Here is a 27,928-nt window from a genome sequence, read left to right as displayed (position 1 = left end):
GCAGGCAGGTTCCCTGCAGGCCAACTCCCAGCAGGGGACGCACGAAAGGCAACCATACATTGATGTTTCTCTCCCTCTCCTTCCCCTCTAAAGATAAATAAATAAATAAAATCTTTAAAAAAATATTCTCTCCTCATCTTTAATCTTGGCTAATGTAATTATGATGTGCCTTGGTGTGTGCTTCCTTGGGTCCAACTTCTTTGGGACTCTCTGAGCTTCCTGGACTTCTTGGAAGTCTATTTTCTTTGCCAGATTGGAAAAGTTCTCCTTTATTATTTTTTCAAATAAGTTTTCAATTTCTTGCTCTTGTTCTCCTTCTGGCACCCCTATGATTTGCATGTTGGAATGTCCAAAGATGTCCTGGAGGTTCCTACACCTCTCCTCACGTTTTTGAATTCCTGTTTCTTTGTTCTGTTGTGGTTGAATGTTTATTTCTTAATTCTGCTCAAAATCATTGATTTGGGCCCTGGTTTCTTTCCTATCATGATCGGTTCCCTGCACATTTTCCTTTCTTTAACTTTGCACAGTCTTCACTTTTTCCTATATTTTATGACCATACTCAGCCAATTTGTGAGCATCCTGATTACCAGTGTTTTGAACTATGCACCTGAAAGATTGGCTATCTCTTCATCATTTAGTTCTATTTTTTTTCTGGAGATTTAATCTGTTCTTTCATTTGGGCCATATTTTTTTTGTCTCAGCACACCTGTTTTGTAGTAAAGGGTGAAGCCTTAGGTATTTACCAGAGCAAGGCAACCCATGTTGCTGCATTGTGGTTCTGTTTGTTAGGGAGAAGTCCAAGAGGAAACAATGCCACGTGTTCAGCTCTTGATCAGCTTTCAGTCACTTCCTCTGCTACCCACAAGCAAAATGGACCCTTCTGGTGTAGATACCCAGGCGGGTGGGTTTGTGTATGTCTTAGGACTCTATGGGTCTCTCCAATGAATTCTCCTGTGAGGCTGGGAATTTCTCCTGCTGCCTCAACCCTCACAAGTTTTTTCAGTCAGAGTTTTTGAGGCTTTATTTCCTCACATTGAAATCCTGGGTTGCACAGTCTGCCTCACTCCTCAGTTGTTCCACCCAGTTTATCTGCACACAGATGTGGAACTGCCCAGTCTGGCAGCCATCACCTTGCCCTGTCTGCCAGCTGCTGCCTTGCCCACCCCAGTCCTCCAGCCACCACCTTGTTACGAGTCCTCTACACCCCAGCTGCCCATCTCTGCTCCTTCTACCAGTCTGGATGAATGTTTCTTAATTTCCTTGATTGTCAGACTTCCATATAGTTTGATTTTCTGGCATTTCTGAGTATTTTTTGTTTTTAAATTTTTTGTTGCCCTTCTTTCGGTTGTATGAGGAGTCAACGTGTATCTACCTATGGCTCCATCTTGGCTAGAAGTCCTCAAGAGCACCTTTTAAAATTTTGTACAAAGGTACTTCGCCAGCTTAGAGAGATGCTCCAACTCCAAGAGAACTGTCCAGTGTAGGGGAAACATAGGTAGGAGTGAAGTCTCAAAAACCCAGCTTTTCTTAAATGCAGCATTAACTAAAGGACTTTAAATAGCCATCACAGCAGGTTCCTATGTGGTTAAAGGCTCCAGTGTTCACTTAAGAGACTAATTTTCAGGCCACATTTTCTTACTCAGCACTTTAAATCAAAATAATCAGTCCAGTGTCTGAGGAGGAAGAGGGAATGAATAGGGCAGTGTAAGAATCCCTTGTTGCCAATGAAATATTTAAAAAACCCAGGACAGGGATGTCCTGTACAATTTAATACAGAGAAGACGCTTACCATGGCCCCCCACACCCTGGGGTATTTTTATTTGCAAGAGGAAAAAAATAGAATTTATGCAGCTTAAAAAAATATGAGGTGAAAAATTATTCATTAGCACAGCAAAGAACTATTTCCAGGAAACAGGTTTAAAAAAATTCTTGATGTCCTGAGGTTAAAACCAGAAGGTGTCATGACTTTGAAAGTGAACGATGAAAGAGCCACTGTGTTCCAGGTGCAGGGCAGGCTTGCCTCATTTCATGTGTTAAGGGAGGCTGGTTAAATCCCTGGTTGTAGTCCAAAAATATCCTGGCAGTTAGCATCCTGCATTAAAATTTATAAACCACGAAAGACCTTTTCTTACAGAAAAGTTAATTCAGGCTGGATAGCCTGGGGGGAAAAAAGTATGTAAAAGGAGTAGTCATGAGAAGTGGTTATATGGAAAACTAGAGGTAAGTAATGCTTTTTACTCTCCCCAAACATACTAAAAATATAGCAATAGTAATTTCAGAAAGAAGGGAAATGGCACCATTTCTAAGAAGTCCCAGGAATGAGCCCTGGAACCACCAGAATTAACTTTTAGGGGTGACAAAACAAAGACAGGAATATTAGTAAGAATCAGACTTTTCAGAGGCATGGAAACAGGCTGCCCTTCGATAACTGCATTCTGGGGCCAACTAAGAGGTGCCACTGTCTCTAGATTGTAGCTAGGCAGGTTGGAAAGGGGAGTCTGCCTCTAAGCCACAGCTCCTGACAGCTCTTCCCCATCCCTCTCTGCCTTGCCTCCTTCCTTTGCTCCCCTAGTGATTAAACCTTATTTAATCCAGTGCTTCCTCTCTGCTGCTCATCCTTCAGGAGAAAACTAAAACCCCACTTATTCAGAGAGGCCTTTCTTAAGCCCTACACCTTAGGTAATATTCCCCTGCATCTGATGTTTCTTTTTTTTTCTTTTTTAAAATATATCTTATTGATTACACCATTACAGTTGTCCCATTCCCCACCCTTCATTTCCCTCCACCCTGCACACCCCTCCCCCACCCTTCTCCTCCTTTAATTCATGTCCATGTGTCACAAGTTCTTTAGCTTCTACATTTCCCATACCATTCTTGCCCTCCCCCTGTCTATTATCTACCTACCATCTATGCTACTTATTCTCTGTACCTTCTCCCCCCTTCTCCTCCTCCCACTCCCCTGTTGCTAACCTTCCATGTGATCTCCATTTCTGTGGCTCTGCTCCTGTTTTAGCTGTCCACTTAATTTGCTTTTGTTTTAGGTGTGGTTGTTAATAACTGTGAGTTTGCTGTCCTTTCACTGTTCATATATTTTATCTTCTTTTCTTAGATAAGTTCCTTTAATATTTCATATAATAAGGGCTTGGTGATGATGAACTCCTCCAACTTGACCTTATCTGAGAAGTGCTTTGTTGGCCCTTCCATTCTAAATGAAAGCTTTTTCTTTTAACCTTTAGCGCTCTTCTCAATTGCCTGACTTCCCTGTGAGATTGTTGGGGAGGCATGGTGGGGAAGGAACTCTCCGTTTTATTCATCACTGTATTCTGTCACTCCCACCCACCCATTAGGTAGTCAGTGAATACTGGTGAAATAAATAAATACCAGAATATATGATTCCAGTTTCAAATTTCATATGCCTATTTCATCTTTTATTCTAAAAGGACTTGGAGATTTAACTCCAAAGTTAGAGTTATAAAGGGATTGGTAAAGAAGAGAAAGTAGCAGCAAGAAGAGGGTAAACACTAAAATAGATGATCCTAACACTTCTCTTCTGCCAGGTACTGAGGTCATCTAGAGTCAGTCTGGCTGATGGCCTGTGGGGTGGACCCATTTCTGCAGAAACCTACGTGAGAGTAGAAAAAGCCCTAAACAGTGTCCTCTGCTGGCCTGTCCCAGGAAGCCAGCCCGGATCAGGCTGCTGGGTGCTCCTAGAGAATTATAGTCCTCAAGAACCATGCTTGAATTTGACCAGACTTGCTTTCTTCCTGGTTCATATATCAGATATTTTAATCTTGACTAAATGATAAGGTTTTACAGCAACAGTAATAATAACTTAATGATAATGGTATCTCTTATTCATTGAGTGCTCACTTTGTACCAAGCATATGCTAAGCATTTTGTATATAGTCTCTATAGATTCTGCACAACAGTCCACATGACAGCAATATGATTAATGTCATCTTTCAAATACCTATTTAGCAATTTACAGAAATTAATATAGGTCCAACAGCTAATCATATGGGCACTGTAAATTCCATTTCTTTGGCCACCTCTAAAGAAATTGCATTTCTAGTCACAGTAGTTCTCATCTTGGCCCACATGTACAGACCAAGTCACCTGAGCTGGACCCTGATCTTAACAGAGTAACCATGGGAATGCTGTGCTCTGCTAGGCCATGCTGAATAAACCATGAAGCTACTGGAGTGTGAGGAGTATATAGAATCAGCATTCTGGGTGGTTAACTGAGTCTTATGCTAATGCCATAAAACTCAAAGTCTACAGAGTTTTGCAAGAATGGTCAAAGGGACTACACTGGTGCTCCTTTCTGCTGAGAGTGATCTCACAGTGTGGAAAGTTTGGGATTCACTCCACCTAGTCTTGGCTGTTCCTCCAAAACATCCTTTCACATACAACCTTCCTTGACCCTATGTCCCCATCTATTTGTGTATATATTTAGGGCTAACAACACTGGGGTTAAATTCCAGCCCACTTCACAAGTAAATTCAAGGAAGGTTTGCTTTATTATTATAATTATTCAGACAGAGGCAGGTCCTTCTATCTACTTGCATGTAGTGCAAAATGATTCCCAGCTCAATTCTCCTTTAAACCTTTGTATTATATCCTTCTTCTTTTAAAATTATGTTAAGCTATTGGTCTTATCCTGCATGAATTCTCTTTGGCTACCTCAAGTATAATACCTATCATATCTCTTCTACATATCACTTCTACAAAACTGTGAAAGAAACCAGCCTTCTTTCATCAGAAAGTTTCTGACTCTACAGAACACTTTAATGGTTGCCATCAAACAGTTTTAGTCTTGACACAACTGATTCAAAGATAGAAGAGTTATGGCATAAAATGAAGTATATACATAAAAACTATAATTCCCACAAAGACCTCAAAATGAAACAAGCAATAGGAGGGACAAGAAACTCAATAATATCAGCTGATTCATGTAGCATTGACTCAAAACAAAGAATCAACTGATATATGTTCATTACCATCAGCCTTATTCTATAAATAAGGAACATCACGTGGTCACAAGACTAACTTAACTGTAAGAAATAGGAGTAATGAGTACTCTAGAGCCAATATTTCAAATTTCCAATTTGTGTAGTCTAACTAAATTTCAGCACTGACACAATATCACCTTTTTAGTTGCCTATTTGTATCACCTGATATGAGCAAATTAGGGGACAGAAGAAGAAAAATTATGTGGATAGTAATCAAATGGCTTTACTAGAACAGTGCTAACCACAGTTCTGATGAAAATCCCCTGAGACCTGTAGTCAAGACAGCAGAGTAGGTAAACCCTGTGCTCACCTCCTCCCACGACCTGTCTGGACTCACACTGAGAACTTTCTTCAAAGGTTCACAAACCTCAAACAAGCAGCATCTGGTCTTGGCATACCCCATACTTCTTGCTAAGTGGCCCCAAGCCAGGCACTAGTGGCAGCCAGCCTCAGTTCCAGGCTTGCCCTCTCCCTGATGCCTCTAAGCCTGGCAGAGGTAGCATCCATCTGTAGGTCACTTTGTAGCTCCAACCAGATGGCTCTATGACAGACAAAGGCAACAGCCTAAGTTGGCTGGCACCAGAGCACCTCTCAAAAAGCCCCAGAACCAACATACCTGGTGGCCATCTTTAGACTACACCAGAGCAACACAAACAACATATCCAAATGGTTGAGTCAGCAAGCACCAGAACCCCACTAAAATAAATTCTACTAGGTGAGGCTAGCCTCTGCACAACAGCTCATTCTCTGTAGTCATGGCCTTTCTTCACAACCAGTCAGCCTGAAAGTTCTTCATGTCACATCACAATAGGAATCAAGGCTCAACCACATCAGGAGGACACACACAACCCACAAAAGGGACACACAGGAAGACCCAACTCAGGTGACCAGGGAGACTGCAGTACTGGGCCCCACAGAGATACCTACTAAATAAAGTCACTTTACCAAGACTGGGAGATATAGAATATTTAAATAAGGCATGGAAACAAAAACAGGAAGGCAGCCAAAGTGAGCAAAGAAACATATCTCAAATGAAAGACTAGGACAAAACTTGAGATAAAGAGCCCTGGCTGGTATAGCTCAGTGGGTTGGGCATCATTCCAAAGATCAAAAGATCACCAGTTCAATTTTCAGTCAGGACACATACCTGGGTTGTGGGCCAGGTCCCTGATTGAGGGTGTACAAGAGGCAACCAATCAATGTTTCTCTTGGTGCATTGATTTTCTCTCCCTCTCTTTTCCCTCTCCCTTCCCCTCTGTCTAAAAATAAATAAAATCTTTAACAACAAAAAACTTGAGAAAAAGAACTAAACAAAATTGAGGCAATTTACCACATACAGAGTTCAAAACACTGATTAAAACGATATCAAATAAACTTAGAAGAGTAGATTAAATTTATGAGAATTTCAATAAGGAGGTAGAAAAGTTAAAAGATGTGATAGAAAACATAAAAAAAGAATCAGTCAGGAATGAAGAATACAATAACTAAAATGAAGAATGCATTAAATAAAGTCAGTATTAGACTAAATGAAACAGAAGATCTAATCCATGATTTGGAAGACAAGGTAGCAGAAAACACCCATTTGGAACAGCAGAAAGAAAAATAAATTAAATGAGAATAGTTTTAAAAACCTCTGGGACAACATCAAGTGTAACAACATTCACATCATAAGAGTAACAAAAAGACAAGAGAACAAGGGATTGAAAACCTGTTTGAAGAAGTATAAGACAGAAAACTGTACTTGAACAAGAATTAAATAAAAAATTTTTTTCAGAAAAAAAAGAAGTAATGAATGAAACCTACCCTAATCTTGCCAAGGAAATATACATATAAGTCTGCAAAATGCAGTCTCAAACAAGATGAACCCATTATAAATTTTAAATCTTATCTTTATAATTCATTGTTAGATTTACCCCTTATCCTAATTTGGTTCAGATAACATTTAAACCATATGAAAAACACAAGAACATAACTTTACATACTTGTTCACTGTTCACATCACTGTATAACAAAAATTAAGGATTTTGTAGCATGCAAACAGCATTTAGTTTATAATCTTCTAACCTTATTATATGTTTGAAATAATCATTAGTTCCAATGTATTCTTCCTGTGTCCATGAGCCAAAGGCTGAGAGAATGTGCTGGCTGCAGACACATGACATTGATTCAGTGATTAGAAGGATTCGCCCGAAGTGCTCTGCTCTCACTGCACAGCTTTAGTAACTTTCACGACTTCTGTCCACTGGAGGTCACTGTTAAGCTGCAGTTCTAGAGACAAGCCTCAATTCGTGTGAAAAGGGAACTGAACTAGCTTGTGTTATCTATCCAGTCTGCCTATATTTACATTTTTATGCCTAGATTCTACATTAATTTACTCAATAAAGAATTGGAACAAATAACCAAAACAATCATTAAATGTGAACTATATTTCAGATAATGTGAAGATAACACAAACTGTTCTTAGAAAATTCATCAGAGGTGATTTGTTTTCAAATTTAATTTTAAAAAGTAAATTCCAGTTAAATTTTCTATAAATAACTTGAACTGCCTGTGTCATGCACTAGGCAAGTTGATCTGTTAAAAAAGAAATGTCATGGTATCTAGTTGCATAACTTTGAGCAAGTCTGTGGCTTCACTAAGCCTCAGTGTACCTATCTATAAAACAGAGGTAATAATTGTACCAAATATATGAGGCAATTGTCAGGATTAACTGAGGTGCTGTATGAAAAATGCTTATCAGAGTGCCTATAACACAATAAACAAAACATACATGTTAGTAATCATTATGATTATCCATAGAGTTCAGCAGGATAGTGCCTACAAGGTTAAACTGAGTTCGTATTTGTAAAGCTCTTAGCACAGGGTCTGGCACACAGTGAGGGCCATTTAAATGTTTGTTAAATAAGTAAATAGACCCAAGTTTCATGCATATAAGAAAAATGCAAAAACAGCCTTAAGAATGTAGAAATGTGCTCTGGCTGGGTAGCCCTCAGTTGGTTGGAGCATTGTCCCGATATACCAAGGTTATGGGTTCAATCCCTAGTCAGGGCACATACAGGAATCAACTAGTGAATGTGAAAATAAGTGCAACAACAAACTGACATTTCTCTCCCTTTCTCTCTCTCTCTGAAAAACCTATTTAAAAAGAATGTAGAAACTCAATCATATCATAGTATCAACTTACCATGCTCATTCTAGAAGGTTAGAAATAATACCAAACACTTGTATTTATCCATTTTTAAATTTGTAAATAACTAGAAATTTCCAAGTAGTCTAACAAAAGACTTTAATATAAAACACCTCTATATAAACATGTTGAGCTGCAGACTGAAACAGCAATTTGCAACCCAAATATGTATTCTATATTCACCCTTTAAATAAATGATCATGTTTTATCGAATTTTGCTTCTCTTTCAGACTATCAGTAACCTTAGTAAACGAAATTTCTTGCATCATTGAGTTCCAAGTATCTGCTCTTTAAACCAGAGTTGTATTTGGCAATAATTATGGGAGATTCCCAGCAGATCCAATGCTGTGTCTTTCATATGGTGGGTGGCTCAGTCATTCTTTATTGAGTAAATTAATACAGAATCCAGACACAAAGATTTAAATGAATACTTAAGCTTTAATATGGTCTGATTAATACATTTATGTTCCAACTTCATGTAGTACATTCTTAAGCAAAACTGGCTCTTTAAAAAACAAAAACTTTGATTGTCTGATGGTGAAAAAAGTGCTATGAATACTAGCGCACTTTGGTGCCATTCCTTTACTTTGTACTGAGGTGCCAGTAATTTTACCCACAATTGACTGTTCTTCATTAGTGCAAATTTCAAGGCAGGAGAAAAGGCAAAAATATTAGAATTATTTTCAAAATAGTTTTTGCTTTGCAGACATCTGGAAGAGTCTTACATCCTACCCCTCAGGGGGTCCAGGGCCCTCACTTTGAGAAATGCTGCTGTGTAGTGATGTCCCAGTAAAAGGCAGTCTGGACAATGTCGACTCATCAAGTGTTTCCCTTGCCTGTGCTGGTCTCTTTTTCCATGGCAATTGGGAAAATGCCAAGAGCTCTTGGGAGGTTTCTTGGGGGTTCAGGCTGAAGTGGGTAAGGAGCATTTTCTGAGGTCACACTAATGAGACTCTCTGAGGCTCTCTCCAGAGAACTGAAAGGGCTTGGGTGATTAAGGGGAGTGGTGAGGTCTTTGGCAGATTCTGGGAAATTTAGAAGCTCCAAATAAAATCTTCAACTCCTACTGTTTCCTCCTCTCTATCCTCTAGGTGTTCTAGGGAGCTCAAAACACTTTTCAGAATCTGAAAGCATCCAGAAGACTAAATATATGATAGACTCAAAGATGCTCAAGCTGAAATGTGTCAGTAGAACTGAGAGATGCTCTGAAACAGGCCCATGGTAATAGGACAGCACTAGCTAGAGGTGAACTATTCTGCCCTATCAGCACTCCACAGTTAAAAATTCCAGGGGTATAACCTATATCTCGGCATACCAAAAACAATGAAGCAAAGACTCCACTTAAGTTGTATGGCTGGAAAGGAGAAAATGGTATTATAAAATGTTTACATCGTACAGAAGGTAGAGCCTCTTCTCAAGGCCACAGAAAAAATACATTATGAACTAAAACTTGTCTTTATAATTCATTATTGTATTTAACCCTTACCCTGATTTAGTTCGGATAAGTCTTAAACTGTATAAAAATATAAGACTAAAGCTTTACATCCTTGTTCACTGCTCACATTTGGAATGCAAATACTACAAGCTAAAAGTCAACTAACTGAACAAGTCAGAGATTTGGCTCACACACTCCTCATTTCAGGCCTGGTCACTGCCTTTGCTGACAACTGGCCACAGACGGGAGCATTAAATCTGAGCTCCTAGAATGATGCCTTCAGGAAATTTGTCTTAGAGAAGGAGCCTGAGGCATAGGAAAATTAAGAAGCAGGATGCTTCTACCTAGAAAAAGGTGGCACAAAAGCAAGAGGCAGCAGGCCTGGCTGATGGTCAGCCAACCTGCCAGGTGCACTGGCTGACCCAGAGTATGCCCTGGTCACTGAGGTGCTGTGCCCACATGGGAAAAAGCCAATGAGGAACCCGAACAGTGACTATGCAAAGTGCTGCCCACGCCCTCTGTGATGAAAGCTGGCTCTGACAAAAGAAAACATGGAAATGACAACAGAAAATGTAATTGGAAGGCAATTCTGATTTTAGCAAAGGATAGTGCCTTGACGTCACAAATATGGGGTGAGTAGATTTTACCTCTCTTGAACTTCGAGTTCTCCTTTCAGAAAGGATTTACAAAAGCAGAGGTCCAAGGTCTCTCAAGGCTGTGTTTCTCATGTTCCTAATCTTTGAGTCACAGCCTTCACGTTAGAGCACAGGCCTTTCATATCCATTCATTATGTAAATGCCACAATAACCTGAGCTCATGAAAATCCCTGACTGCATGAAGCCATGAGCAATGGCTTATGTGCTAGTTTTGTGCTGGTATCCAAATAAGCATCTATCATTTTTAAACAACCAATGGACTAGAAAATCAAACTCTTTTCCCTAATTAAAACTTGTGAGGTTGAAGCATTGCCTGGGCCCCTGATAGGAACCAACATTCACTCCTATGAAGTTGAAAATTCCATAGGGTTAGTTAAACCATAAGACAGCCCTTGATTAGTAGGGATGGCACCAGTAGGTCAGGCCCCTCCTCAGTCCTATGTGTGAATAGATCTGAGGTCACCACGAGCAGACACTTCTCCAAGGAAGATATACAGAGGGTCACCACAACAGACACTTCTCCAAGGAAGACATACAGAGGGCCCAGAGACCTACGAAAAGATGCTCAGCATCACTAGCCATCAGAGAGATGCAGATTAAAACCACAATGAGATACCACTTCACGCAAGTGAAAACAGCCATCATAACAACAAACCAGAAGTGCTGGTGAGACTGTAGAGAAAAGAGAACCCTAGCGCACTGTTGGGAATGCAGACTGGAACAGCCACTGTGAAAAACAGATGATTAGATTCTGAGGAATTCCTCAGAAAACTAAAAATGAAACTGCCTTTTGACCCATCAATACCACTGCTGTGATTATACCCCAAGAATCCTAATACACCAATTCAAAAGAACTTATTCACCCCAATGTTAATAGCAGTACAATTTACAATAGCCAAGTGCTAAAAACAACCTAAGTGCCCATTAGTGAGTGAATCAAAAAACTGTGGTACATTGACACAACAAAATACTACACAGCAGAAAGAAAGAAGGAACTTCTACCCTCCATGACCATATGAATGGAACTGGAGAGCACTATGCTAAGTGAAATAAGCCAGGCAGTAAAATACAAATAATTATAATCTCATCTATAAGTTGAACCTAATTAACAAAACAAACAAGCAAGCAAAATACAGCCAGAGACATTGAAATAAAGAAAAAACTGACAGTAACTAGAGAGGAGGTGGGGAGGGAATAATGGGGGATAATAGGGGAAGAGCCATCAATGAACATGAATAAAGGACACATGGACAAAGCCAAAGGGCATAGGTTCAAGGGTGGGAGGCAGGGATGAGTGGGGCAGAAGAGCATGGTGGGGTGAAAGTGAAGACAACTGTAGTTGAAAAACAATAAAAGAAAAGAAAAAGAAAAAATAAAGTAGTTTTTTTATTGTATTTTACAGTTGAAGTTGCAAAAACTTTTTTAAATGTACATCAACACTCTTCATTAGGCCATATATCTTGCTGATCTTTTCACTGGGAAATACTGTGAGGGCTACATTTTCAAATCTTGAATGAATAACATTCTTTTCTGCCACGTCCAATGCTAACCATGTCGGTTGACACAGTCACGACTTGGAGATGACGGCTTCACAGAAGCGTTTTCCAGCAGGACGGACATGGCATTAGTGGATATATGGTGTTGCTTTTATTCTTACTGTTTCTTAGTATTCTAACCTTTACACTTCTGATAATTTGGAATCTCCTAGAATTAATGACCACTCTCAGAGAAAAAACAACAGTTGGCTCAAGTCCTAAGCAATATCACCCTGGCTGAATTAAGGCATCGTACTTTACTTATTTATTCCTGTGAAAGCCACCCAAGAAAGAACAGTTCAGGGAAAAATATGTATTCCCACAGAACTGCCCCATAGAATAACAAAAACCCCTTTAGAAAATAGCCCCTGATTGTTAAAGAGTTGTTAGAGTAGCAGCCCCTCCTTTACCTTGAATAGGAATATATATCAATTAGAATTAGACAGGCATAAAAACAGAGGAAGGTGGTTAGCTATTACAAACTAAGCACTTAGAAACAACTACCAAGGAGTCAGAGTCCTCAGTATACAAAAAACATTTTAGACAGCAAGATAGATAGCTAAGTTAGATATTACAAAGGCTTATAATGTATTTCCTAACCTCTGCTCGGTCTAAGCGTAACTGTTGCCCATGACAATTTCTGAGAACTTTAATAAACAATAAGATATTTAAACTGTATACATAGAACTATTTCAAATTGTCTGATTAATGGTTTTCCTGGTCAAAATAACTTTTGTTTAACATAACTGAAACTATGGGAACTTTCCTACTTTTCCTGGTTACCTTTGTATTGATTTTTTCTGCTTAACTGATCATGCTGTACACCTGTAAATGTTAACCTATGCCAAAAATGAAAATATAAAAAATCAGCTTGTACTTGCAATAAACGGAACAGTGCTTCACCTGCCTTTGAGCTGTGTAGTTGCCTGTTACCCAGCGCTGATGCCTACTCTCACCTGAGGACCCTTAGATGAGCTGCGGCTGGACTGCGGCACTTTTCCATTTGGAAGATGAAAACTCTTCTAGTATTTCCCATAGGAGATATTTTAAACAGCCAAAACTTATGAATGAATGCTTGGGCAACAATGACCAAGTCTGAAAATGCAAAGCTAGCCATGATGTTAGGTCAGATCTAAAAACACTTAATAGTGTTTCATAACATCCTTTTTTTTTTTCAAAAAACCTCATTTCTGTCCATCTTTCTCCCAACTTTTTTACTCTGTTCTCAAGTAATATAAATCAAGTGATAAACCATTTCAAGATCTGGCAGTTTCTCTGAAAGTGAACTTAATGGTCAGCAGTACTTACTGTGTCAGGGTCCTGTGGAGATGCTCACAGACATTAGGAAAGCCCCACTCCTAGGGCTCTCAGTCCTCTAAACGCCACAAAGACACTGAATTGATGGTTTCTTGTTGAAAAAGGCATAAATAAAGTATTTATATGCAGAGTAGGGCAAAGTAGGTTTACAGTTGTTCATATGGAAAAAATACAATAATTAATAAATAATAATACAAGAATAAACTCTGTTTCATGTACTTATACCTGTAAGCCCACTTTTGCCCCACTCTGTATTGGTGGCATCAGAATATATTGCCCAACTGACCTGGAGAATTTTTTTAACTGTAAATCATGCATTCTCAATGATGGTGATATCACCCCCAAGAGGGTAAAAATTGATTCTTTAGGAGAAGTAAGAAAAACTTACTTTTTATGTATAAAGTACAGATATACCTTTAACACCTAAACAAATATATAGTCTATCTATTGTATTAAGATGTCATAGGAAGGGCTCACCTAGAGGAAAAAAACCAAAGCCTCTGTGAGTGAATAGGTAATGAAAACAAGCTGAGGAACTCTACTGCAAATTTACATCCTACAGAAACAGTGATTCAGACTGTCTCCTGTGGCATCTTCTAAACTGTCCTATATTGTTTTAAAAATAACTTATTCTATGTTAATTGATAAAAAGAATTAAATGTGTACAATGAAGTATTTTTCCAGATCCAAATACCTTCTTTTGGAAAGTGCCAAAATCCCTAGAATCTGAGTTATTTTTCTTCTTTCAGAATTCTACTATTATCCTGGCTGAATTCCATTCCTGGAATAGCTATGGTATCAAGTAAAAGGTGTTGTCAGGCAAGGTTCAAAGGAAAAGGCATAGAAGGCTGTGCTAGATAGCTTTCTCAGTACATGTGATCGCTCTTCAGATACTGTTTTTGCCACAGACTTCTTAATGAGGGCAAGAAAGTTCTGCTTTTGTGTTATTTTCATAATTAAGCCATATAAGAAGTAGAAGACTAAAGAGATGTTAGCATTATTTTTAGTCCTTACAAGCAAAAACTGACCACCAACTTTAATATGTACCAGGAATGGCAGTTTTAGGGTTCCCTGAAAGTCAGTGCAGTTGTTAGAAATGTTTGAATGTGCCACCAGCCTCTATTATACACGCTGTTCTCCTGAGTAGGCTGTCTTGGGCATGCATTCCAGCCCCTTTGTCAGGCACCACTCCCTGATTGGAAACATTTAAATAGAACAGTAAAATGAATCAGTCTTAGTTAAAAGTGATATTACTACCTGTATGTCCTCAAGAGCAGGAGCCTGTCTGCTGCCTCTCCGTGTCATCATGGATCGGAACACACACCAGAGCAAAGAAGATGAGATGAAGCACACACTACCTACAATCCAGATGTCTTTCCTTCCAAGAGGTGACTCCATTCTCTGGGAGCAGCTACAGAAGAAGTCAGTTGGCTTATATGATCCTTCCCTTCCCTGATCTAGCACAAGCACATTTCCATGCGATCAGTTGTTATGTGCTCTGTTCTCAGGAGTAGGCATTGCCAGATCACAGAAGGTTCTTGCAGGAGCCTGCAAGAGATGTTTCCAGTTACATGATCCACAGATAATGTGCCTCTTTAAAAGGAAAAATATGATGGTCTGTGTAACAGATCTGAAACAGGTGCAGGGTCAGAGAGAGATCTGTGGTGACAATTGACACCAATGCAAAAGCGCTTGTCCCCAGTTCAAGGACGATTAATAAAGAAGTAGGCATGGGGAAATGTAACTTTAAAAAGTTACAAAACTTACACCCTCCTCTGCATTATTTTGAGATCTAAGCTATAGTCTTTTTTATTGTTATTCAATCACAGTTGTCACTTTTCCCCCATATCACTCTCCCCTTGCCCACCCACCCCCATCTTCCACATTCAATCCTCCCCATTGTTGTCTTTGTCTGTGGGTCCTTCATACCTGGTCCTTGGTGACCTGCCCCCCCACTTTTTGTTATATGTCTTCCCTATCCCCTCTGGTTATTATCATATGTTCATTACTTCCATGTCCCTGGTTCTATTTTGTTCTCTTGTTTGTTTTACGAATTAGGTTCCACTTATAGGTGGGATCATATGCTATTTGTCCCTCATCACCTGGCTTATTTCACTTAGCATAATGCTCTCCAGTTCCATCCATGCTGTCTTGGAGGAGGGTAGGATTTCCTTCTTTCTCTCTGCTGTGTTCTAAACCATTGTACAAATGTACCATAGTTTTTTGATCCACTCATTTATTGATGGGCACTTAGGTTGCTTCCAGCACTTGGCTATTGTAAATTAGCTGTTACGAACAGCTAACTTGGTTGTTATGAACATTGGGGTGCATAGGTTCTTTTGAATTGATGTATTAGGAGTCTTAGGGTTTAATTACAGCAGTGGTATTGCTGGGTCAAAAGGCAATTCCATTTTTAGTTTTCTGAGGAAATTCTATACTGTTTTCCAAAGTGGCTGCAGCAACCTACATTCCCATCAACAGTGTACTAAGGGTCCCTTTTCCCCACAACCTCACCAGCACTTGTTGTTTGTTGATTTACTTATGATGGCTGTTTTCACTTGTGTGAAGTGGTATCCCATTGTGGTTTTAATTTGCATCTCTCTGATGGTTAGTGATGCTGAGCATCCTTTCATATGTCTCTGGGCCCTCTGTATATCTTTTTTGGAGAAGTGTTCAAGTCCTTTCCCATTTATTAATTGGGCTGTTTTCTTCCTGGAGTGGAGTCATGTGAGTTCTTTATATATTTTGGAGATAGAACCCTTATCTGCGGTATCATTGGCAAATGTAGTTTTCCATACAGTTTGTTCCCTTTATATTTTGTTGATGTTTTCTCTATCAATGCAGAAGCTTTTTGATTTGATGAAGTCCCATTTGTTTATTCTTTTCTTTATGTCCCTTGCTATAGGGGATATATCAGTGAAAATATTGCTACATAAAATATCTGAAATTTTACTGCCTATGTTTTCCTCTAGGACTTTATGGTGTCATAACATATTTAAGTCTTTTATCCATCTTGAATTTATTTTTGTGTATGGTCTAAGTTTGTGGTCAAGTTTCATTTTCTGCATATGGCTGTTCAGATTTTCCAATACCATTTGTTGAAGAGGCTATTTTTACTCCATTTTATGCTCCTGTCCCCTTTGTCAAATGTTAATTGACAATAGAGACTTTGGTTTATCTCTGGGCTCTCTATTCTGTTCCATTGATCTATGTGCATGTTCTTATACCAGTACCAGACCGTTTTAATTACAATGGACTTACTGTAATATAGTTTGATATCAGGTATTGTGATCCCTCTCTGTTCTTCTTTCTCAAAATTGCTGAGGCTATTTAGGGTCATTTATGGTTCCATATAAACTTTTGAAATGTTTATTCTATGTCTTTGAAATATGTCATTGGTATTTTAATAAGAACTGTGTTAAACCTATAAATTGCTTTGAATAGTATCGTCATTTTAATGATATTAATTCTTCCAGTCCATGAGCATGGTGCATACTTCCATTTATTTGTGTCTTCCTTAATTTCTTTTTCAGTGTTTTGTAGTTTTCTGAGTATAGGTCTTTTCCACCTTAGTTGGGTATATTCCTAGGTACTTTACTTTTCTTGTTGCTATGGCAAATGGGATTTTTTCCTGATTTCTATTTCCACTATATCATTGGTGTACAAAAATACCCCACTGTTTTGCTAAATTCAGTTATAGGTAGAGTAGTTTTTTGGTGGAGTCTATAGAATTTCCTATGTACGCTGTCATGTCATCTGCAAACAATGACAGTTTTACTTCCTCCTTTACAATTTGGATGCCTCTTGTTTCTTTTTGTTGTCTGATTGCTGTGGCTAAAATTTCCAATACTATGTTGAATACAAGCAGAGAAAGTGGATATCCTTGTCTTATTCCTGATCTTAGTAGAAAGCTTTTAGTTTTTGCCTATTGAGTATGATATTGTCTATAAGTTTCTCATATATGGCCTTTATTATATTGAGGAATGCTTCCTCTACTCCCACTTTGCTGAGTGTTTTTATGATAAATGGGTGCTATACCTCATCAAATGCTTTTTCTGCATCTGTTGATATGATCATGTGATTTTTGTCTTTCCTTTTGTTTATGTTGTTTATGTTTATTGATTTGTAAATATTATACAATCCTTGCCTCCCTGGGATGAATCCCACTTGATCATGCTGTACAATCTTTTTAATGTCTTGCTGAATGCAGTTTGCCAATATTTTGTTGAAGATTTTAGCATACATGTTCATCAGCAATACAGGCCTGTAGTTTTCTTTCTTTTTTGTGTCTTTATCTGGTTTTGCCTTCAGGATGATGCTGGCCTCATAAAAAGAGTTTGGGAGTCCTCTGTTTTCTTGCACTTTTTGGAATAGTTTAAGAAGGATAAGGGTTAGCTCTTTCTTAAATGTTTTGTAAACTTACCCTGTGAAATTGTCTGGTCCATGGCTTTTGAGTGCCAGTAGTGTTTTGATTACTGCTTTGATTTCACCAGCTGTTATTGGCATGTTCAGGCTTTCTGATGCTTCTTGCTTTGGAAGATTGTTCAGTTTTAGAAGATTACATTTTTCTAGAAATTTGTCCATTTCACCCAGATTTTTCTTTCTTGGCATATAGTTTTTCATAGTAATTTCTTACAATCCTTTGTATTTCTCTGGTATTGGTTGTAATTTCTTCTCTTTCATTTCTCATTTTATTTATTTGGGTCCTCTCTCTTTTCTTCTTGATGAATCTGGTGAAAGGCTTGGCAATTTGTTTATCTTCTCAAAGAACCAGATTCTGGATTTAGTGATCCTTTTCATTGTTCTTTTAATCTCTGTATCATTTAATTCTGTTCTGATCCGTCTACTGATTATTAATAATTCTGATTATTTCCTTCCTTCTACTCTGTGCTTTGTTTATTGTTGTTCCTCCAGTCCTTATAGCTGTAGCATTAGACTGTTTATTGGAAATGTTTCTGTCATTTTAGGTAGGCCTGTATGGCTACAAACTTCCCTCTCAGGACTGCCTCCACTGTTTCCCATAGGTTTTGGACTGGTCTGTGTTCATTTTTATTCATTTCCAGAAACTTTTAGATTCCTTCTTTGATATCATTCTGAACCCATTCATTGTTTAATAGCATGCTATTCAATTTCCATGAATTTGTTTGGTTTCTAGTTCAAGTCATTGTGGTCCAAGAAAATGCTTGATATGATTTAAATTTTTTAATTTGTTGAGGCTTGTTTTATGTCCTATCATATGGACTACCTTTGAAAATGTTCCATGTGCATTTTAATAAATGCATATTTTGCCTCTTTGGGGTGAAAGGATATATATATATATATATCCTTTATATATATATAATCAGTTAAGTCCATTTGATCTAAGGCATTGTTCAATGCCACGATATTATTTTTGATATTCTGTTTGGAAGATCTATCCATTGTTGACAGTGGGATGTTAAAATCCCATAGTATAAGTGTGTTGCTATCTATATCTTTCTTGAAGTCCTCTAAGATTTTCCTTATATATTTCAGTGCTCCTATGTTGTGTGCACATGTTCACAATGTTTATGTCTTCTTGATAGATTCTTCCCTAGAGTATTAGGAAGTGTTCTTCTGTGTCTCTTTTCATTACCTTTGTTTTAAAGTCTATCTTCTCTGATATAAGTACTGCTACCCTGCCTTTTTTTCCTGCTCATTTGCTTAAAATATTTTTTCCAGCCCTTCACTTTCAGTCTGTATAGGTCTTTTGTTCTGAGATGGGTCTCTTGTAAGCAACATATGTGCAGCTCATGTTTTCTTATTCATTCAGCTACCCTATGTCTTTTGATTGGCCCATTTAATCTATTTACATTTAAGATTATTTTTGATAGGTACTTATTCATTTTTCCCCTTTGTACCAGTGTTCATCTTTCTCTCACTCCTTTTCTTCATCTCTTAAAGCAATTCCTTTAGCATATCTTGCAATGCTGGTTTGCTGAAAGTGTATTCTTCTACCCTTCTTTCATCTGGGAAACTCCTTATTTCATTCTCCATTTAATTGAGAGCCTCACTGGATAGAGTAGTCTTGGTTGCAGGCCTTTGCTTTTCACTACTTGGAATATTTCTTACCATCCCCTTCTTGTTTATAGTATTTCTGTTGAGAAATCCATTGCTAGCCTTATTGGAGCTCCCCTGTTTTTTTACCATCTGTTTCTCCCTTGATGCTTTTAAGCTTCTTTTTCTTTGAGTTTTGCCACTTTACTTATAATGTATTTGCAGTGGGCCTCTTAGGGTTCATCTTGATTCGGGCTCTCTGAGCTTCTTGGACTTGTATGACATTTTCTCTTTTCAAGTTAGGGAAGTTTTCTGTCATTATTTTATCAACAGGTTTTCTACCCCTTGTTCCTTTTCTTCTCCTTCTGGTATTCCTATGGTTTGAATGTTGTTGCATTCCATGTTGTCTTGAAGTTCCTTTAGGCTATCCTCATACTTTTTAAGTCTTTTTGTCATGCTGTTGCTATACCTGGGTATTTCTTTCCAACTTGCCTTCCAACTCAATCATTTGGTCCTCTGCTTCATCCAGCCTGCTTGTGATTCCTTCCAGTGTATTTTTTTGTTTTAGATATTGTATTACTCATTTCTTCCTGGTTCTTGTTTATACTTTCTATTTCCCTTTTCATGCTGTTGTTCTTCTCACTCAGCTCCTTGTAGTTTGTCTGTGAGTTCTTTGAGCACCCTTGTAACCATTCTTTTGAATTTTATTTCTGATAGTTTGCTTGCCTTCATTGCATTTAGCTCTTTTACTGGGGATTCTTCCATTCCTTTTGATTAGGGGTTCTTTCTTTTCTCCCCACTTTAGGTGACTCATTTTTGTTTATTTGTTTCTGCATTTCCAGATGCTCTGCTTTGCCAGCTGTCTTTGTAGGGTGAACTTCTGTGGTAGGGGTTCTGTGGGACTCAGTGGTGTGGTCTTCTTGATCTCCTTGTCCAGATTCTCTAGGATTGACCTTTCTCCTGTTTGTGTGGGCTCTCTTGTTGTACTTGGGCTTTACCTGTTGGTAGACTTCTTGTTGGTGGGTTCTCCCCTTGAGCCAGCTTACTGGCAGTCACAACTCCCACCTTGTCTTATATGCTATTGCACAGGTATTGGTTTACAAAGCAGTATCACCAGACAACCAAACCTGTGCCAGCAAAAAAAAGCTCCACCACATTAGCAACCTCAACCACAATTGAACTAAGATGAGACAAGAGATTGTGGATATCATAAGATATGACAAGGAGAATATGAAAAGACTAAAAGAGGGGGGAAAGTTATTGCATGGTAAGAGGGAGGAGAATTAATGAGTTGGGATAGAACTGAGGTCAAAAGGGAGAGTACAAAATTTAACAGATAAGTAAAACACAAAAGGGCAATAGGAACAATGGGGTAGGAAAAGGGAAGAGTATACTATGAGGTTTGAAGTAAAATTGAACAGATATTGAGCCAATGGAAGCAAAATTTCAGAAAAACCACAGCAGGGTTGATAGGAGTGGCATATGACTGAAGCTTTATAAAGGTGGAATGGGAATAAGGATATTGTAGAAAAGAAAAAAGTGAATATGAGATATCTACAGTAAAGAAAAATGATTTTGAGGGGATGGAGAAAGCAAACTAATAAGAGTAAAGACTAAAGCCCAGGTTGAGAAACTGTTAAAAAATGAGACAGAGAGAGAGAGAAAACAATCAAATAAAATCCCTCACTCAAATGCACAGAGACAGGGGGAAGGTGAAGTAGAGTGAGACAAAGGGAGAGCATTCTATGGGATTTAAAGTACAAACAAATAGTGAACAATTAGGAGTTCCTTTGGAGAAGTGCAGTGATAACCATGGCATTTCACCCAATTAGCCACTGTTTATAAAAGGTGGAAAAGAAATAAGATTCTTGTAAAAGAGAAAAAAGAATGTGAGCTGACTTAAGAAAGAAGAGAGCTTATGAGAGGTTAGATGGAGGAGAAATAGTAAAAGTAAGGGATAGAAACTTGGCATAGTGTGAGAGAAAATAAAGTTTACACCAACAGTAATAAAGCTCAGGAAGATGTCAAAATGGATTAAGGTCAGGTAAGGGTACTGTGTGGGATTTGGAATAACAATAGTATGATAAAAAATATATAATGTGAATAAAACAAATAAAAAGTAGACCAAGAGTAGTGAGTTATTTGGAATATGAGTGAAGTGAAAGAAGAAAAATTAAAACGCCATATGAAATGTAGAATAAAAAAACAAGACAAACAAGAAACTAAACAAATGGAAAGAAGAAAGAAATAAAAAGAACATGCAAGTTCTGATGAAGAACAAAGTGAAATTTGTCTCAACTGTTGGTTTTTGCCTTTTGACTTCTTTCTGGATCTGTCTGTGGTTTTCTCTCAGCTCTAGGTCTTACTGTCTCGCTCTTAAAAAAAAAAAAAAAGGCTTCTCCTGATTGTTAAGCCTGCCCAGCTGGTTTTGCAGATCTTCTTGGTTCCTGCAGGCGACTGGGTTCTGCAAGGATGGGGGCTCAGTGTGTGCTACGATAATCACAGATGCCCAGTTTCTAGTCAACATTCCCAGAGCACTGTACTGCATGCACATTCTCCACTCTGTGCAGTTGCTCCAGGCTGGCCCCAGTAAGTGACCTCCCTTTGCACCCCTTTAATCAATTCATGAGGTGTCCTGAATGAGAGCAAGTCACTCCCACACCCCTCCCTCTTTATTGGCCTGCCACTGCACACGGGGCTCTACACAGTGCATTTCAGTTCCCCTCTTGAAAAAAGTCCTTGTAAGTGCCACTGCCACTCTAAGCCACCTCCCAGCTTTTCATATACTCCAACTCTCTGGCAAGTTCAGAGTCTATGTAGGTCACAGCAAGTCATAGCCCACCTCTTCTCCCACCTCCAGGTGCCATCAGAATCCCCCAATTTTTTTTGGTACTATCTTAGCCAGCGACTACCACCCCAGCCTAGTTATGTCACTGGCTATGTGTATGCTTGTTGCCTTTTATACACTTGGCCCCCGCCTCTCCCAGTGACTTTATGCTTCCAGCTGTCCCCTGGTGCAGGTCTGGGACTTCCTCACCCTGGGAGGGGTAGGAGCCGCTAGGCTACTATCACTGACCCAGCTCTCTTCCTATGTCCCTGCAGCCCTGGTCTCTAGTACCCAGCTCTGGGACCTTCCCTGTTGGCCTAACAGATCTTCTTACCACCCATTTTGAAGCATCCTCTGCACACTTTGGCTTATAAACTTCATATCAACTAAGATTCTGTTGGCTGTTCACTTCGTTTTTCAGAAGATCAGCTAAGTGCCCTAGTTCAGTGCACAAGCAAGTGGGCTCAAGTCCCACCTACTTCACCACTATCTTCTCTCCTCAGGGACTCTTTACTCAACACTAAGCTATAGTCTTTGTGAATGCCACTGATGGTAAAATTTCATAGCAGTTAGTCAGGAAAGGTCACCTGCTACTAAAAACACCAACTGCCATCAAAATAGGCAGATTCCAGTTTTTCTCTAACCCACTCTATACTATTCACATCCTGTTATTAAGTGCTTTCTTTTTTTTTTTTTTTTTTTTTGATCTTTGGAGCTTTCATACAAGGTATTCAAACATTCCAGAGGCTATGAAGTCCTGCCTCTGTTAGGGTCATCCTTAGTTTCTACTCCCACAGCTTTGCCTCACTCTCCTGATTAGGACCATACCTTTTGGATGGAGTTAAAGTAACTAGAAGGTGGAAGGTGGGAAGGTGGGGAAAACCGCAGAACAAGGAGGTAAGCATAGATAATCTTGGGCATAAAATGTAGGGGGATGTATAGCAGCAAATGAGGGAAGGCAGAGAGAAGCAGACAGAACCCAATGGGAGAATGGAAGTCTGGCCATCCCCCCAAATCATCTGGCTCTTTTATCTTTCACTAAGCAAATAATGTGTGTGTATGTGTTTGTGTTAAACAACAAATTAGATCTGAAGGAAATGCAGAAAGGGGGGGTATTCACATAAGAAATAAAGAAGTAACAAAAGAAGAAATCCTGGAGTTGATTGTGTAAAAGTAATACTAATTACATTTTTGAATCATTTTTCATTCATGAATTCATGGTATACACACCGTAGCTATTAAACTCATCACTCATGTGGAAGATTATTTTAGGTTTGACTGTAATTCAACAGCATATCATGTATGTTTAGATCTAGTTTATAATGGCATATCTGCTAAAAACTTTTATAATTCTACACTGTTTAGGTAATTTTGAACACCTTTTTAGATATAATAGAAAGAAAATTTTATTACAAAACAGGATAAAAAGGAAAGTAAAAAAATAAAATGAACAAATGTGCTAGAAAAGTAGAATATGGGGTATTTGATAAATCCAGTGAAGGAAAAACAAATAAATAGAAAAACCTGGCTAAGAGAAGGAAAAGAAAAAGAATCTGAGCCTTACAAACCATGTTAACAAATACAAGTTGTTAAATTTACAGATAACTTGCCCTGTTGGAACTGGAGATTAAAGATTTTTCTAGAAAGAACTGCACTTCAAGCCTTCAAAACATCGCTTCCACCTCACATAGTGTCTAAAAGGCAGAGTAAGTTCTTTCCTGTGCGCCAAAGAGAAAGTTTTTACTATAATTATCAGTGCTAATCTTCTCAAAGAGAGATGAGATGAAAAAGGTGAATACGTGGAGAAATTCATGGCAAGTGTTTTTTTTAAATAACCCCTGGAGAGAAAAGAGTATAATTTACTGTGTCCCCAAAAGAAGATGGGGACACAGTCTAGCTCTGTCTACATACCCAACGACATCTGAGCTGCTGGAGTGCCCTACTCCACCCACCCACTACCAACGCCTGCTGGCTACTCTGGCACCCACTGACTAGGCAAACAAGAGCCTCCGGCACGGGGCCTTGCCAGCGATGGGAAGGAAGAGAGGTCTCTGCCTCACATTCTTGTGCCCATATATCCTCTACAAGGCAAGAAAGAGACAGGGAAATTTATTGCTGACGTCTCTGGGCCATTCGCCATATACAAAGAACAGCTGAATGCGATGTATGGAGATACTAGCAATTCCCTCCCACCTTCCACCCACACTGAATGAAGAACCAAAGCCAGGAGGCCCAGGTTACACGGAGAACATCCAATTAATTGTGAAGGATATTTTTAGGGTTTGTGAGGAACAACATTCTCAGTCTTTCCTTCAAAAATATCCTAAAATATTTGATGACCAAATAACTTGATTTCTAATATTTGAGAACAGTTCATCACAAAAACAATGCTTCCATGAAATGTTTGTATTTCAGCTTAGCACCATCTCACTCTTTAAAGAGGTTGTCTCCTTAAAAAAAATTATACCAGAATTTGGAGGAAAACAGTACTGGAAAAAGGATCAAATTCATATAAACTATTAAGATAGTTTGTCATTTCAAAGTCAAGAAGAATATTTTGTCTTCTCTGTCCAGCAGAAATTAATGACCAGAGAAAGAAATCCTTCTATGTGTTTTGTACTGTAACAGCTGTAATGAGGAAGTCCTTCGTGGCTGACTGAAACTTTGCCTGTGGAAATTTCTTCTTGGTGTATACATCTGGAACAAGATATTAACTCATAGGGAAAGGGGAGTACTAAAAAAGCCTAAGTTTTGACCTCACTCACTTCTCTCCAGTGTATCCTCTGCCTTGTATTTCTAACAGCTCTTTCATTCTATTATCTGTTAGAAATGCCCTTTGTATCTGAATAGTAGCTGAACAAAAAAAAGATCTTTCCCAAATCAGCTTAATGAGAATTAGTTGCTCTGGTTGATAAAACATTGACTCCTAGACCTCAATCAGAAGGGAGGTTTCACTTAAATAGATCTGTTCCTTCCACAAACATTTTTTTATTGCCTATTATGTGCCAGTTACTGGGAAAGCAAATGAAAATGCAAGGGCAAGAGATGTGAGGTCCTGACCTTGAGGAGTGATACTAGAGAAAAGTTACAAATACATTCAAAACAATTGCTTGTGCTAGAATAAAGTCATAGGCAAAGTGCTGTGAGGCCCATGCAAGGCCAGGAACTTCCTGTGCATGGATCTGTGAGAGTGAACTGACGAAGCAAAGGTAGGGGAGGGGATTGTTGCTGGCTAACATTTATTAAATGCTTACCATGGTGGCAGATGCTATTCTAAGTGCTTTTTATACATTATCACACTTAATTTTTACAACAACTCTCATCCCATTATCCAGATGAGGCAACCCCTTGGTTGAAGCCCTTTGCCAAAGATCAAGCAGCCACAATCAGCACTCTTGTGCTGCACAAATGCGGACCTGGGAGTGCCATCAGGCAAGGCTTGCTTATTTATTGCTGTCTCTGACCACCACTGTCAACAACTCTACCATCTACCCTGTGAGGAGATTAAGGTCTTAAGGAGATTCAAAACTTCTTCAGGACAATTTATACCCCTAGTAGTGATCCTCAGAATTTCATGCCCAAATCCATCCTTTTAAATAATCCTTCTTAAGAAATGTGTTTCCATAAATTTGTTTTCATAACTTTGAAGCCACTAACTACAATGTAACCTGCAGGTAGAGATGCCTATTCAAAGGGCTTCTAAGCACTTACCAAAATCAATTGTATAATTTATAATTATAATTTTATAATTGTATAATTTTATAATTGCATAATCCTCAGTGAAACAAAATTAAAGCTTGCCTATTTATAAATGTCCCCTAATTCTACACTCAATGACGAAGTAGAATTTGAAAAGGGTCTGATAAATGACTATCTTTACTGATGTATGTAAGGAAAGATAAGGCAGAATTAATACTTTTCAGGAGACTCAATTAGCACACAATTACCTCATTATTTTCAGATCCCGAATCCTGTTCACTAGAACTTTCTTCCAGCAAACATTTCATCTTCTCATCCTTGTCCACGCACTGGAAGAAGGCCATTTTCTCCAGGTGATTACTGTCGTAGCATGTGGTGATTTCTTCCAGCCTCTTCACTTTTAATATCTTGGTGGAGAGTTCGATTAAGTTACTGTCCGGAGTGTGGTTTTCATCTCCCTCTGTTTCTGATTGGTAAATCAAGAGGCAGTTGTGACTCTTGATTGCACCTTCCTCTGGACTGTAAGGAAAGGAAACAAAGTTCTCATCACTCACATATTTGACTTTTGGGAAAATGACCAGTGAAAATTTTGAAATCTCTTCTGTTTAAAATAGAGACAGGATCCAAATACAGGAAGAGAAATGTTAATATTAATATTGAGTTTCAAATGACAAAACTTTAAAAGAAAAACGTTTTTTCCCTACATGTCCCTACAAAAGCAAATAGTAAGAAGCAACCGTAAGCTTCACTGGGTAACAATATTTCCTCATTGTGTAAAATAATATCTGTATCAAGTGGCCAGTTTAAATACAGAATGTAGAGTTTCTTTGTATTTAATTAGGATTGAAGATTTTGCTTCTCTCATCCCCAGCAGGAAGGGCTTGCTTTGTAGAGGGTCTCGCATGCTTCCCCTGGGAATTTTGCCCTCCTCTGGGGAAAGGTCTCCAACAAATGAGTCATTTCCAGAGCCCTTCTCTGCCTACACTTTAAAACGTTTGGTGTTTATTTTTTTTAAAAAGAAATGTGTTTCCTTACAGTCCTCTCACATAGATAAGATACCCAGATACCTTTCTTTTCGCCTTCATTAACAGCTCAGTACCATGGAGTCAAAATCCTTGTGCTTGCCTTGAAATCCTTCCCTTACAAATTAGGTAATACACATAATACTGCTTTGATACTGGAGATCTACATTCATGTATGCATGCATGTACTGACACATCCCTTGATTATGAGGGGGCTGTGATTTGAATTCCTGGGAGCTTCCCACGACCAACTTCTGAGGCCCCCTGCTGGAGATTTTCTGAGAATTTCTTCCAGCTTTTGTCAATTCGGAATAATCTGTGATTATCTCCACAAAACTTCATCTTTCATTTTCTCAACTCACATAGTAAAATAATACCTTGAGGTTCAAATTATTTTAGATTCAGTGCTCTACAAAATGCAGTTTAGCCACATGAAGATCTTACACCCAAGCACACTACAATGTAAAGAGCATCAACCAGAACCCTATAAGACACATTATAGACCACTATTAGAATTCTTTCAAATTGCCCTGGAAAAAAATCGTTATTAAAATGAGGACAGAAATGCACGACTATTCCGAAGGCAAATTACAACTAAACTATAACATCTAATTGCAAATGGTACTCAAGTTGAATCAGAAACGCACAAAAAAAGTAACCTTAAAACAAAAGTTTAGGTCCAACATACAATAATTCTGGGAAAAATTAAATGTTAAACCCTACCTGGAGTCTGGTACAACTTGTTATTTAAGGCAACGTGGAGAAGAAGAGAAGACATTTGAGAGGTTATAACAATTTAAAAAAATAGAGTAATTACCATATATAGGAGGACATCCTATAATTTTCACCACTCGAAGTGTAGAGTATAAGTTCCGACAGATAAAGGGAAGTTTTTCAGAGTTCAAAATTACGCAATTGTATGGTATAAGTCTTCACTGTCAGTCAGTATAACTCTTCTGAAAAGACAAGTCTCCATTATGAAAAGGAATATCCACTCTCTCAAATGCCACGTTAAGCCCCTGTTTAAGCTAATATGGTCCTTGATCTCATGTTGCTCAGCTGTTGCCTTCTTAGTCAGATGGGGAAGAATATTAATTTTAGACACCAGGCTTTTCAAGGCCAGTGGCTCCATTTCAGAGGTCAGGTAAGGAAAGGACAGACTGGGAGCAGTGGATGAAATATCACCTTCACCTTTTCCTCCCATCAGTGTGGCAACACTGTCA

The 27,928-nt window shown here is 38.6% G+C and overlaps 1 protein-coding gene across 5 annotated transcripts in view; it reads right to left on the bottom strand.

Moving 5' to 3' along the window:
* The window catches only part of MYLK4 (myosin light chain kinase family member 4), a 104,424-nt gene extending 76,740 nt beyond the window's left edge, over nucleotides 1–27,684 (bottom strand). For 4 of the 5 annotated variants that reach the window (XM_037069839.1, XM_037069847.1, XM_037069864.1 and 1 more), the window contains exons 1-2: nucleotides 27,523–27,684; nucleotides 25,932–26,202 (exon numbers count right to left, since the gene is read on the bottom strand). In XM_037069839.1, the coding sequence (XP_036925734.1) occupies nucleotides 25,932–26,202; nucleotides 27,523–27,539 (288 nt within the window). In that variant the 5' untranslated portion in view covers nucleotides 27,540–27,684. Of the gene's footprint in view, nucleotides 1–14,399; nucleotides 14,708–25,931; nucleotides 26,203–27,522 lie in introns of those variants that run through there. The other variant, XM_037069855.1, reaches the window with a different exon arrangement.
* Nucleotides 27,685–27,928: the final 244 nt, after the last annotated feature.

This window comes from Sturnira hondurensis, unplaced genomic scaffold (assembly GCF_014824575.4).
Source record: "Sturnira hondurensis isolate 20B ecotype Veracruz unplaced genomic scaffold, ASM1482457v3 Scaffold0001304, whole genome shotgun sequence".
Taxonomy (NCBI): Eukaryota; Metazoa; Chordata; class Mammalia; order Chiroptera; family Phyllostomidae; genus Sturnira; species Sturnira hondurensis.
This window is presented reverse-complemented; position numbering and strand designations above follow the sequence as displayed.